The following is a 14,383-nucleotide window of genomic DNA, read 5'->3' as shown; positions in this document are numbered from 1 at the left end:
CCAATTTTCTTTCCTTCCTTTAATGCAACTTCAGAATCAGAAGCTATCATCACAGATTTAAAGTGACGTTTCCTAAGCAGTCCAATGTCAGTCTCAACAGCAAGTGTAACTCCAGCGTGCACCCTCAAACTTAAATCGTTGGCAAGATGTTATTACATGGTCCACGGATTTGGTCAGGGTTTTGGCAGTCACAGCCAAAATGAGGCTTTGGAATGTCATTTGTACATCAGATGGCCACATTGGACATATCCAGTCCATATTCTATTGAGGAGAAAGTGAGGACTGCAGATACTGGACAGTCAGAGTTGAAAAGTGTGGTGCTGGAAAAAGCATAGCAGATTAGGCAGCTGAGAGCAAGAGAGTTGATATTTCGGATATAAACCCTTCTTCGGGAATGTGGAGGGTCAAGGGGGCTGAGAGATATAGAGGGGGGTGCGGATGGGGCTTGGGGGAAGGTAGGTGGCATGACAATAAGTGGATGCAAGTGGGAGGTGACTGTGATAGGTTGGTGGGGAGGATGCAGCGGATGGGTGGGAAGGAAGATAGACAGGTAGTCAGGTCAGGAGGGCAGTGCTAAGTCAGAGGGTTGGATCTCGGATGAAGTGGGGGCTGAAGAGGTATTGGAAACTGGTGGAGTCAATGTTAATGCAGTGTGGTTGTAGGGTCTCCAGGCGGAAGATGAGATGCTCTTCCTCCAGTTGGCGGGTGGCTTTGGCAGTGGAGGAGGGCCAGGATTTCCAAGTCCTTGGGGAGTGTGAGGGGGAGCTGAAGTGATTGGCCACAGGGCGGTGAGATTGTTTGGTGCGTGTGGACCAGGGATGTTCCCTGAACTGAACTGAGAGTTGGTTTCCTTGGGCCAACCGCTTCAACTCCCCCTCACACTCCCCAAAGGACATGCAAATCTTGGCCCTCCTCACCAGCAAATCAAAGCCACCCACCGACTGGAGGAGACGGAGGAAGAACGTCTTATCTTCCACCTCGGGACCCTACAACCACACGGCATCAACCCTAACTTCACAAGTTTCCATATCTCACCAACCCCCATCTCATCCCAGATCCAACACTCCAACTTGGCACCGCCTCCGGACTTGACCGACCTGTACATCTTCCTTCCCACCTATCTGCTCTACCTTCCCCACTGACCTTCCTCAAAATCACTTCCCACCTTCATCCATCTATCACCATCCCACCTACCTTCTCCCCCAGCCCCACTCCCATACCCCTATTTATCTCTCAGCACCCTTTCCCCTCCACAGTGCTGATTAAGGGCTTAAGCCTGAAACATTGACTGTCCTGCTCCTCAGATGCTGCCTGATCTGTGGCACTGAGAAACTAGACATGTAAATTCCCAACATGTGAATCAGAGCAGGCATCTGATAATTGTAGCTTACCAAATACTTGGTCAGACCACCATACTTCTCCACAATAACTTCCCTGCATGCTCCACTGCCACAATTCTTCTTAGCTCTTCATCTCCACAAGTTGGCGTTGGCAAAACAACATCCTTACCACATCATCATGCCTGCTCACAGGTCTCTGCAGATACCAATTTAATTTGGGGATCAGGTACACGTATGATTTGCATGTTTCTGCTGGGTTGCTTTATGCTGAGATACCCACACATCTCAATCAGATGCACAAGATGCGTCTTATAGCTCTTAGCTTGTTTAGCACTCACTTGGACAATGCCAGCCTTTGAGTAGTTCACTGTGTTTTTTTTTAAGCACACAGAATCTTTAATGCTCACAAACAAGCTGACAGCCTTATGGCTTACGTTGCATTTATTACTGAAAAAGATACAGCCAGACTTTGGCAAGGGGGTGCATTGAACACTCAAATATATAAATCACAATGGAAGTGGACATGTTGCTGTGTGACGCAGTACTATATCAACACCAGCATGTGCCAGGAGAAAGTGAGGACTGCAGATGCTGGAGATCAGAGTCGAAGAGTGTGGTGCTGGAAAAGCACAGCAGGTTAAGCAGCATCCAAGGAGCAGGAGAATCGACGTTTTGAGCACAAGCTCTTCATCAGGAATGAGAGAGTGGCCCAATGGGTCTGAGAGATAAATGAGCAATAGCTAAATGAAGGTGGCGTGCATGTGATAAGTCGGAGAGGAGGGTGGAACGGATAGGTGGGAAGGAAAATGGACAGGTAGGACAGTTCAAGAGGGCGGTGCCAAATTGGAAGGTTTGACGTGGGACACGTGGGGAAAGGAAAATGAGCAAACTGGTGAAACTGATGAGGTGCTCTTCCTCCAGGCATCAGGTGGTGAGAGTTTGGCGGTGGAGGTGGCCCAGGACTTTGAAGTCCTTGGCGAAGTGGGAGGGGCGGAGTTAAAGTGGTCGGCCACAGGGCGGTGGGGTTGTTTAATGCGTGTGTTCTCTGAAACATTCCACAAGTTGGCGTTCTGCCTATCCCAAATGTACAGAAGATCGCACCGAGAACAATGGACATACGTAGATGATATGTGTAGATTTCGAGGAAAACCGCTGTCGGGTGTGGAAGGATCCTTTGGGGTTTTGCACGGAGGTGAAGGGGGAGGTGTGGGCTTCTTGCAGTGACAGGGGAAGGTGCTGGGTGTGGAGAGTGGGTTGGTGTGGAGACGTGGACCTAACAAGCGAGTCACGGAGGGAATGTTCTCTACAGAATGCAGATAGGGGTGGGGAGAGAAATATATTCCTGGTGGTGGGGTCTGTTTGTAGGTGGCAGAAATGGCGGACGATGATGCGCTGTATCCAGAAGGTGGTGGGGTGGAAAGTGAGGACCGGGGACACCCTTTCCTTGTTGCAATTGGAGGTGTGGGATTCAAGAGCAGAGTTGCAGGAAGTGGAGGAGATGCACTGGAGGGCAGCGTCAACCACGTGGGAGGGAATTGCAGTCTTTGAAGAAGGAGGCTATCTAGGATGTTCTATAGTGGAACTGGTCATTCTGGGAGCAGATGTGGTAGAGGTGGAAGAATTGGGAATAAGGCATCGTGTTTTTACAGGAGGCAGGGTGGGAGGAGGTGCTGTCCAGGAGGTGAGTCCAGGTAACTGTTGGAGTTGGTGGGTTTGAAATAGATGTCCGTGTTGAGTCGGTCGCCGGAAATGGATATGGAGAGGTCCAGGAAGGGGAGGGAGGTGTCCGAGATGGTCCGGGTGAACTTGAGATCAGGGTGGAAGGTGTTCATGAAGTTGATGAACTGGTCAACCTAGTTGTAAGAGCACAAATTGATATTGATATAGTCATCAATGTAGTGGAGGAAAAGGTAGGGAATGGTGCTGATGTAGCTATAGAAGACATACCCAAAGGAATAGCTGGGGCCCATGCGGGTGCCCATGGCTACCCTTTGGTCTGGAGGAAGTGAGAGGATTCGAAAGAGAAGGTTCAGTCAATCTAATGAGTGGGTCAGCGGAAGGGTACTGGTTGGGTTGGCGGGAGAGGAAGAAACAGAGGGCTTGGATTGCCAGCAGGTTATGTGGTAAATAAACTTCATCTGCTTTAAGAAAATCATGCGTGAAAGTCATAGGGTGCAGTCCTTGATGAGATGAAGAGTAAGGGGAATCATCACAGTCAATCAAGAGGTTTGTCTAATTATACTATGGGGCTTGGCCACAGTACCAGGGCTAGAATGTGAATTTGCACAAAGTTGGTGACAATTTTCTTAATGGAATACAGAAAATCATTGATCTTCTTTATACATGTCTAGGCCTTCATTTGCACTGAACACACTGAACACTGGAACACAGCACTGCCCCAGACTACAATGTTTCCAGGCTTGCTGTATCTGGTGGTGTGGCCTTCGGTGGCAGTCAGCTGGATAATGGACTACCCTCATAACCTCCAATCCATTCACAAATTCATTCAAGTCCTCATCAGTGAAATGAGCAGTGAGCTTCCCTTTCCTCTAGGTCATGAGTTTAGTTGCAGTGTGAGGTCCAGTCACTAACATACAGCATTTGAAATGGTGTGCAGCTCATTGTTACATTCAGGGCCGGAGACATGAAGCCAGAGTTCCCAGCAGTGGAGAATGCTTGTATCTCTTCAGCCAGGTAAGGGGAGGAAAGATTCAAAAGGGACCTAAGGGGCAACCTTTTCACACAGAGGGCAGTGAGTGCATGGAATGTAATGCCAGAGGAAGTGGTGGAGGCTGGTACAATTACAACATTTAAAAAGTATTTGTGAGTTTTGAGAAAATTTGTAGCTCAGATTAATGTTTTGGATTTCGGTTTGCTTGCTGAGCTGGAATGTTCATTTCCAGACGTTTTGTTCCCCTACTAGGTAACATCTTCAGTGGGCCTCAGACGAAGCAATGCTGAAAATTCCTGCTTTCTATTTATATATTTGGGTTTCTTTGGGTTGGTGATGTCATTTCCTGTCGTGATGTTATTTCCTGTGGTGAAGTCACTTCCTGTTTCTTTTCACAGGGTCGGTAGATAGGGTCTAACTCAATACGTTTGTTGATAGAGTTCCGGGTGGAATGCCATGCTTCTAGGAATTCTCATGCATGTCTCTGTTTGGCTTGTCCTAGGATGGATGTGTTCTCCCAGTCGAAATGGTGTCCTTCCTCATCCGTATGTGAGGATACTATTGAGAGAGGATCATTTCTTTTTGTGGCTAGTTGGTGTTCATATATCCTGGTGGCTAGCTTTCTGCCTGTTTGTTACAGTCCTTGCACAGTATTTTGTAAGTGACATTAGTTTTGCTCGTTGTCTGTATAGGGTCTTTCAAGTTCATTAGTTGCTGTTTTAGTGTGTTGGTGGGTTTGTGGGCTACCATGATACCAAAGGGTCTGAGTAGTCTGGTAGTCATTTCTGAGATGTCTTTGATGTAGGGGAGAGTGGTTAGGGTTTCTGGACGTGTTTTATTTGCTTGTTTGGGTTTGTTGCTAAGGAATCGTCAGACTGTGTTCATTGGGTTCCCATTCTCTAGCCACTCTAGGAAACCCTAGCCACTCTCCCCAACATCAAAGACATTTTGGAAATGACTGCCAGACTACTCAGACCCCTTGGCATCATGGTAGCCCACAGACCCAACACACTAAAACAGCAGCTAATGGACTTGAAAGACCCTATACAGACAACGAGCAAAACTAATGTCATTTACAAAATACCATGCAAGGACCGTAACAAACACTACATTGTACAAACAGACAGAAAACTAGCCACCAGGATACATGAACACCAACTAGCCACAAAAAGACATGACCCTCTCTCACTAGTATCCTCACATATGGATGAGGAGAGACACCACTTTGACTGGGACAACACATCCATCCTCAGACAAGCCAAACAGTGACACGCACGAGAATTCCTAGATACATGGCATTCCAACCGGAACTCTATCAACAAACACATCGAGTGAGAACCCATCTACCACCCACTGAAAAAAGGAACAGGAAGTGACTTCACCACAGGAAATAACATCACCAATCCAAAGAAATCCAAACATATAAATAGAAAGCAGGAATTTTCAGCATTGCTTCGTCTGAAGCCCACTGAAGATGTTACCTAGTCGGGTAACAAAACATCTGGAAATGAACCTTTCAGAATAGCGAGCAAACCTACATCCAAAATCCATTTTAAAAATATCTCGATGGGTAAATGAATAGCAAGGATTTAGAGGGATACAGGCCAAATGCTGTCAAATGGGAATAAATCAATTCAGGATCTCTCGTTAGCATGGACAAATTGGACTGAAAGATCTGTTTCTGTGCTGTCCAACTCTACGACTCTATATGCTTCCTCAGGAAAGGTGCACAAGAGCACCAAGTGCTTAGTTGCCGAACTTGTGAACTGAAGAGCAAAATGTTGCATCAGAAAAGTTGCTCCTGCATACAGTGGACCAGGTACCATGAATCTCATACAACAGAACACTATAACTGCAAATAGAAAGATTCCAAACTCTGTTAATTTGGGAGGATATTTTCTAACAAAGTTTTCCTCCAGTTATATTATAAATAAAGTTGGGGGTTTTTGTTTTGTGTCCAGACAGGTGTTTCATAGAACCAAGTGGTAAGTTTGGGGTGGACTTAAAATGCAATGTAGATGAAGAGGTCAAATGTGCAGCTGATATGTATTGCTGTGTCCCATCAAATGGAAGCATGATATTTAAGAATATTAGTAATCAATGTCTTGGAGTTCATCACAGAGACTCAGAAATCATTTGCATTAATGAGTGAAATATAAATCACCCTATTTATCCTTAAATATCTCCTAAATGCTCAGCTGACGAGACCTTGCAAAGGCCTAAGAACTGATTTCCTGCCTTACCACTCTTTCAGAGGACAATCATGTGTACAATATGGTTAGGGAAACTATGGAGAAAGAAATATTTTAAAAATCAGAAATATAAAAAAGTTGGAAATATGGCAGAGACAGAAATGAAATCAAACTGATTGCACTTAGTTACAAACTGTTCAAAATCTGACAAGACTGTCTAATAGAATGAATATCAAAGTTAATCTGCAAGAAATTAAAAATTCAAATCATTACCCTGTCATCCCTATTTTAGTATTCTCTCTTCAGGTATATTAAAGTAGTTGCATATTTTAGGTTTTTAAGATGGCATTTTTTTAGTTTTTTTGCATTATGAAAAGATGGAGACTACAAATTTGGGTAAGATTATCAAAATAATTAGTGATAGCGTGCAGAGAGAAAATTACCATAAATAAACAAAAAATCAATATATCTAGGGCCCTTTGCTACTAAAGAATGCCTGAAGTTAAATAACACAGACATTATTCCACAAACAGCTCGTGACAATAACAGATAACTGTATTTTTGGAATGTATATTAGCCATGGCACTCCTTGGTCATCTTCAAAATGGTATCATGGCATCTCCTTACCCGAGAGGACAGATGCAGCATTTATTTATTGTCTCTTTCAAAGATGACATGTCAAAAGTGTACCATTCATTTGTATTACACTGCAGCCTTGATTTTTGCGCTCAAATCTCAGGAGTGGAATTGAACTTCAAGCTTCCAACCCAGAGGCAACAAATCTATAATTAAGCCATACCTAACATCATAACAACTTATATCAGTAAACAATCTTGTTAGAAATCATTGATTTGTTTTTCAGCAGGCTTATCACCCTATGGAACAAGCTACCTTCAAAATTCTCAGAGAAATGCATCAAGGGCTGTGTTCATTAGTCACATTTAGCTGCTGAAGGATTATAGGTAGTTCTGGCTCCTGAAGCTGTCTTAAATGTTTTATAAAAAAAAAAATTCCTCTCGACTACGGTTGCTGAAGTTGTGTGCCTTTTTGTTATAAACATAGTGCAGCTGCATGACCAATTACACAGTTTGGAAATGAAGATCTACGAATTTAAGTTAACAGAAATTTTTAAAAATACTATGAACTCGATAGGTACCTAAATAACATGAGGAAAATCAGAATATGGATAGGTACACTGAGGAACAGCACATTAAGCTTAATAATAATTACATTAGAATGACTTTAAGCATTACAAATAACTACGTTGTCTCAATATTTACCTGAGAAACTAATATGTTGCTGCTACACCAGAATAGTGCAAAACCTATTTGAAGATACTTAAAAAAAAAATCAATAACTAATAACTATGTCATAATTGGAGGGAACACAACCTGTCATCTGGATGGATCATATTATAAATTAGTACAAATGTTTGGTTTCGAGCCTAGACATCTAACAGACTATTGAACCAGCAGAGTCCCAGGGAAAATGCTGCTTGCTTTACAACTCTAGCTGTCTGATTTTTTTTCTGTCAACTGAAAAATGTTAACGTAGTCAAGAATAATAGGTTGCAGGTATCTACAATTTCTGCTACTGCTACTTTAATACGTCTGAATAGATCAATAGGTTAATAATAGGTCATTATTATAATTGATTTGAATGTTAACGTTGGAGGTATGATTAGTAAGCTTGCAGATGACATTAAAATTGGAAATATAGCGGATAGCCAAGAAGCGTACCTCAGACTACAACACAATCTTGATCAGGTGGGCCAATGGCCCGAGAAGTGGCAGATGGGGTTTAATTTAGATAAATATAAGGTGCTGCACTTTGGAAAGGCAAATCTGGGCAGAACTTAACCACTTAATGGTAAGGTCCTGGGAGTGTTGCTGAACAAAGAGACCTTGGAGTGCAGGTTCATAGTACCTTGAAAGTGGAGTCACAAGTAGATGGGATCATGAAGAAGGTGTTTATGCTTGCCGTTACTGGTCAGTGAATTGAATATAAGAGTTCGGAGGTCATGTTGCGGCTGTACAGAACATTAGTTAGGCCACTTTGGGAATACTTTGTGCAATTCTTCTCTCCCTGTTACAGGAAGGTTGATGTGGAACTTGTAAGGGTTCAGAAAACACTTACAAGGATTTTGCCAGGGTTAGAGGTATCCTCGCTTCATTAAACAGTTTAACGTTTGATTTTTTTTGAAGGAAGCATTAAATAATTTTCAGAATTGAGAGTTTTGCTTTTACTTGTACAATTGGTTAGCCTGATCTCCAATTCTAGGTTGTTCCCAAATCTCCGAAGTACTCAACTGTTAGGATATATTTGCACAGATAAACAGTCCAAATGATAATTGTGTAAATCTAGCAGTTCAGTGGGTTATTTAATTATGAAATGCATTGCCATTAAAGCCTATCCAGTCTTCACCTGACATGCATTAAAAACTAGGCAGTCATAAGGAATGGGGCAATGATTCTTGAGGTGCTGTGGGTGTGTGCCTACCTCTGGATTAGGCGGCCCAGATGCAATCCCATTTGTTCCAGAGGTGTGCAATAACATCACTGAACATGCAGATTAGAAAGTATCTGGAAAATATTTGGTGAGGATTGGATATTTTGACTGGTTTTCTTCTCTGTTACCCAAGTGAGGTGAAGTAAATTTTAACCTGCGTACTTTTGATGCATCTGAGATTATTCATCTTAACATAAATTGGAGATTCAATGGGGACTTGCCCTCTTTGAATGTTTCAGACAGATCTAAAGAAGCCTAATCAAATTAATCAGTGAATAGTCCCTAAAGCTTTGAAACAAACAATTTGGGTGTGCTGATAAAAGACAAACTTGATCATGGTCCAGATCACTGTAAATTACATCTGAAATATGAAAACTCATTCAGGACATTAGTCAACTAATAACTACAAATATGAGTAAAATGAATAATATTTCACAGGAACACAAGTACAGCACCCAGGGGAATCTCTTTGAACAAAACCAGCTAACGACTTTTAGGAGTTGTAAAAACAATTAAAATATTAACTGGCAATTTTAAACAATTAGGACTAAAAAAGTTTCTGAATATTTTAACTTAATTTCTTCAATGTAAGTGTGCCTTTCCTCAGAATGATTATTTGTAAGGCTTTTACCACATACCTATATTGCTCAATAATGGGCCTTCAGTACTGACATAAAGGTATAAAATCTTTTCATAGTAGTGACACCCCATAACCTCCTTTCACAACTAATTCCTCAGTTCTTACCACAAAACCCCACTCTCACCTTGGAGTTCTTGCTGCTTCGACCTGACTGGGAAGAGTAGCTCCGTTGGATACCCTGTTCTGGGGTGGAAGGTGATTTGTCTGAGGAATGGTCCGAGCCCTTCTCCACCATTGTCTCACCCTCTAGGTTCTGAGGAATTGGGGATCTTGATCGTTTCCTCAGGATGGGTGAGCAGGCTGGGGTGCTCCGAGCAGAATTACTGGCAGTACTGTTGACAAAAAGACAGAATCTTGTAAGAAAGTATCAGAGCTGCAAGTGTATAGCCACTTACAGACCTTGTGCCAACATTTCTTTTCAGTTGTTAATCAGTTTAAAATTCCTTCCGTTCTGCATCCCAGGGGATTAACAAGTTTCTGACCTTTATTTTTCAATAAGTAAGCTTTCATTTCCGCTTGCACATTCTATTGTATATATGCGATCGAGCTCACAAGAGAAATATGTTCTGTAGTCTTCCTCCATGAATTAGAATTAGAATTCCTACAGTGTGGAAACAGACCCTTCAGCCCAACAAGTCCACACCGATCCTTTAAAGAGTAACTCACCCAGACCCATTCCGCTATCCTATATTCACCCCTGACTAATGCACTGAGCCTACACATCCCCGAACACTATGGGCAATTTAGCATGGCCAATTCATCTAACCTGCACATCCTTGGCCTGTGGGAGGAAACCGGAGCACCCAGAGGAAACTCATTAAGACGCGGGAAGAATGTGTAAACTCCACACAGACGGTCGCCCGAGGCTGGAATCAAACTGGGGTCCCGGGTGCTGTGAGGCAGCATGCTAATCACTGAGCCACTGTGCTGCCCTTAAAAGTAATGACTCAAACTCCACCATCCCTCACGGCAGGATTTGAACCTGAATCCCCAGGACAAGGTCAGCATCTCAGGATTAATAGGTTGGTGATAATACCATGAGGCCATCACCTCCCCTTCTCAGGACACTGCTTTTTAGGTGGTTTGTCCCCAATAATAAAGGGCAGCAAGGTATTCACTCTCTAGGTTACGCAGCCTCTATGGGGTGAAACTAATACTGTTAATAGTTGAGAACAGGTCAATCAAAATTATCAATAAAACAATTTTCACTCTTGCATAAAAACGCCATTGTATGAACTATGTATACAGAACATAGAACATTACAGCACAGCACAGTCCCTTCAGCCTTTGATGTTGCACTGTCCTGTGAAACAAATCTGAAGTCCACCTAACCTGCACTATTCCATTCTCGTCCATATGCCTATCCAATTACCATTTAAATGCCCTTAAAGTTGGCGAGTCTACAACTGTTGTAGGCAGTGCGTTCCACACCCCTATTATTCTCTGAGTAAAGAAACTACCTCTGACATCTGTCCTATCTATCACCCCTCAAATTGAAGCTATGCCCCATCTTGTGAGCCATTACCATCCTCGGAAAACGCTCTCATTGACCAACCTATCTAACCCTCTGATTATCTTACATGCCTCAATTAAGTCACTTCTCAACCTTCTCTAATGAAAACAGCCTCAAGTCCCTCAACCTTTCCTCATAAGACCTTCCCTCCATACCAGGCAACATGCTAGTAAATCTCCTCTGAACCCTTTCCAAAGCTTTCACATCCTTCCTATAATGTGGTGACCAGAACTGCACGCAATACCCCAAGTGCGGCTACACCAGAATTTTGTACAGCTGCAGCATGACCTCATGGTTCTGAAACTCAATCCCTCTACTAATAAAAGTTAACACACCGCATGCATTCTTAACAACCCGATCAACCTGGGTGGCAATTTGAGGAATCTATGTACATGGAAACTAAGATCTCTCTGCTTATCTACACTACCAAGAATCTTACCATTACCCCAGTATTCTGCATTCCTGTTACTCCTACCAAAGTGATTCACCTCACACATTTCTGCATTAAACTCCATTTGCCACCTCTCAGCCTTGCTCTGCAGCTTAACTATGCCGTCTATAAACTACAACATCCTTTGGCACTATCCACATCTGTACTGACCTTAGTGTCGTCCACAAATTTACTAACCCATCCTTCTACACTCTCATCCAGGTCATTTATAAAAATGACAAAACAGCAGTGGACCTTAAACAGATCATCGCAGTACACCACGAATAAGTGAACTTCAGGATGAACATTTCCCATCAACCACCATGCTCTGTCTTCTTTCAGCTAGCCAATTTCTGATCCAAACCACCAAATCACCCTCAATCCCATTCTTCCGTACTTTGTGCAGTAACCTACCATGGGGAACCTTATCAAACACCTTACTGAAATCCATATACACCACATCAACGGCTTTACCCTCATCTACCTGCTTGGTCACCATCTCAAAGAACTCAATAAAGGTTTGTGAGGCATGACCTACCTTTCACAAAACCTTGTTGACTATCCCTAATCAATTTATTCCTTCCTAGATGATTATAAATCCTCCCTCTTCTAATCTTTTCCAACACTTTACCCATAACCGGAGTAAGGCTCACAGGTCTATAACTACCAGGATTGCCTCGACTCCCCTTCTTAAACAAGGGAACAACATTTGCTATCCGCCAGTCTTCTGATACAATTCCTGAGGACAATGACGACATAAAGATCAAAGCCAAAGGCTCTGTAATCTCCTCCCTGGCTTCCCAGAGAATCTTAGGATAAACTCCACCCGGCCCAGCAGATGTATCTATTTTCACATTTTCCAGAATTTCTAACACTTCCTCCTTGTGAACCTCAATTCCATCTAGACCACTAGCCTGTATCTAAGTATTCTACTTTACAACATTGTCTTTTTCCAGTGTGAATACTGATGAAAAATATTCATTTAGCGCTTCCCCATCTCCTCAAACTCCCACTACGGTCCTTGATTGGTCCTAATTTTACTCTAGTCATTTTTTTATCCCTATTATACTTTTCTAAAACTTTATGGTTATTGCCAACAACTTCTCATGTCCCCTCCTCGCTCACCTTTGCTCTCTGTTTCAGTCTTTCCTGGCTACCTTGGAACTCCCAATCGCCTTAACTGGCCTTCACATCTCGGCCTAACATAAGCCTTCTTCTTCCTCTTGACAAGCGATTCAGTATTTGAATCAAATTGAATTTGAATTGAATATATTGTCATGTGTACCGAGGCACAGTGAAAAGCTTTGTCTTGTGAGCAATACAGAGTTAAGTAGCATAGATAAGTAAATAATAGGTAAACAGTGGCAAAAACAAAAACACAGGTACAGGCGAATGTTAAGAGTTTGAGAGTCCATTCAGTATTCTAACAACAGTAGGGTAGAAACTGTTTCGAAACCGGTTAGTGGGTGTGTTCAGGCTTCTGTACCTTCTCCTTGATGGCAAAAGTTGTAGAAAAACATTGCCAGGCTGGGATGGATCTTTGAGAATGCTGGCGGTCTTTCGTTGACAGCAGGTCTGGTAGATGGATTCCATCAATGGGAGGTTGCCCTTTGTGATTATCTGGGCCGAGTTCACCACTCTCTGTAACCGTCTCCAATCTTGAATGATACAGTTGCCATACCAGGTAGTGATACATCCAGACAGAATGCTCTCGATGGTGCACCTATAAAGGTTGGCAAGGGTATTCGCCGTCATGCCAAATTTCCTCAGCTGCTTGAGGAAGAGGAGACGTTATTGGGCCTTTGTAACCAATGTGTCCACATGAAGAGTCCAAGAAAGCTTGTTGTGGATGACTACTCCCAGGAGCTTGACATTCTCCACCCCTTCCACCTCTGTGCAGTTAATGTGTAGGGGGGCATGAGCAACATTCAGCCAAAAGTCCTTGGTTCTGCTGGCATTGAGAGCTAGGTTGTTCTCTGCACCATTTTTCCAGGTCTTCCACCTCCCATTTGTAGTCTGTTTTGTCGCTACCTGAAATTTGACCGATATTTGGTGACGCAGTCATGGGTATACAGTGAGTACAGTAGGGGGCCAAGTACACACCCCTGGGGGACTCCAGTGTTGAATGTTAATGTAAATGAAATATTGTCCCCAATCTTCACTGATTGTGGCCTCTGGTCCAGGAAACTGAGAATCCAGTTGCAGAGAGTGGGGATTAGTCCGAGATCATTAAGTTTAGCAATCGGTCTCCAGGGGACAATCGTGTTGAAGACTGAACTGCAGTCAATGAGTAGGATTCTTATGTAGCTGTCCTTGGCGTCAAGATGTTCTAGGGAGGAGTGAAGGGCAAGCCATATGGCATCTCATGCGGCTCTGTTGGTCCGATAGGCAAACTGGAGTTGGTCAAGAGAAGTGGGGAGGCTAGATTTGATAAATGCCATGATCAGCCTTTCAAAGCACTTCATGACCACTGAGGTTAGGGCCACTGGGCGGTAATCATTGAGACATGCTGTATGAGCCTTCTTAGACACAGGGATGATGTTGGCCCTCTTGAAACAGGCTGGGACAGTGGCCTGCTGCGAGGAGAGGTTGAAGATGTCCAAGAAGATCTCTGCCAGTTGATCTGCGCATGCTCCGAGTGCACGACCTGATACTCTTTCTGGTTCCATCGCTTTCCTTGGATTCACATGAAGGAAAACTATTTTGGCCTCTGATGCAGTGACTGTTGGGATAGGTGCTTCATGACTTGTCGAAATAGGTGTTACCTCTCCACCGAAATTCTGCTCAAAGCGAGCATAGAAAGCATTGAGATGATCTGGGAGGGATGTGTCATTGTCTGCTATCTTGCACTGTCTCTTTTTAGAATCTGTGATGTGTTTCAGTCCTTACCATAGTCGCCGGGTGTCTGTCTGGTAAACCACAGCTCCTGCGCTCAACAACATCCTCCCTGTCTGACAGGTACATACTTATCAAGGACACAAAGTAGCTGTTCCTTGAATAAGTTCCACATTTCTATTGTGCCCATTCCTTGCAGTTTCCTTTCCCAATCTATACATCCTAAATTTTGTCTAATCGCATCTTAATTGCCT

At 43.2% G+C, this 14,383-nt stretch overlaps 1 protein-coding gene and 1 long non-coding RNA gene across 18 annotated transcripts in view; one reads left to right on the top strand and one right to left on the bottom strand.

The window, feature by feature from the left end:
• The window catches only part of gramd1ba (GRAM domain containing 1Ba), a 647,360-nt gene that overhangs the window by 139,279 nt on the left and 493,698 nt on the right, over positions 1-14,383 (bottom strand). For all 17 annotated transcript variants that reach the window (XM_087976426.1, XM_087976427.1, XM_087976430.1 and 14 more), the window contains one exon: positions 9,476-9,683. In XM_087976426.1, coding sequence (XP_087832552.1) covers positions 9,476-9,683 — 208 coding nt within the window. The remainder of the gene's footprint in view (positions 1-9,475; positions 9,684-14,383) is intronic.
• The window catches only part of LOC148142270 (uncharacterized), a 364,445-nt gene that overhangs the window by 66,982 nt on the left and 283,080 nt on the right, over positions 1-14,383 (top strand). The gene's annotated exons all lie outside the window — the stretch shown is intronic.

The sequence above is a fragment of the Chiloscyllium plagiosum genome, unplaced genomic scaffold, assembly GCF_037043375.1.
Source record: "Chiloscyllium plagiosum isolate Xiang-an unplaced genomic scaffold, Cpla_swu_hap1 HiC_scaffold_29, whole genome shotgun sequence".
In the NCBI taxonomy this organism is placed as follows: domain Eukaryota; kingdom Metazoa; phylum Chordata; class Chondrichthyes; order Orectolobiformes; family Hemiscylliidae; genus Chiloscyllium; species Chiloscyllium plagiosum.
This window is presented reverse-complemented; position numbering and strand designations above follow the sequence as displayed.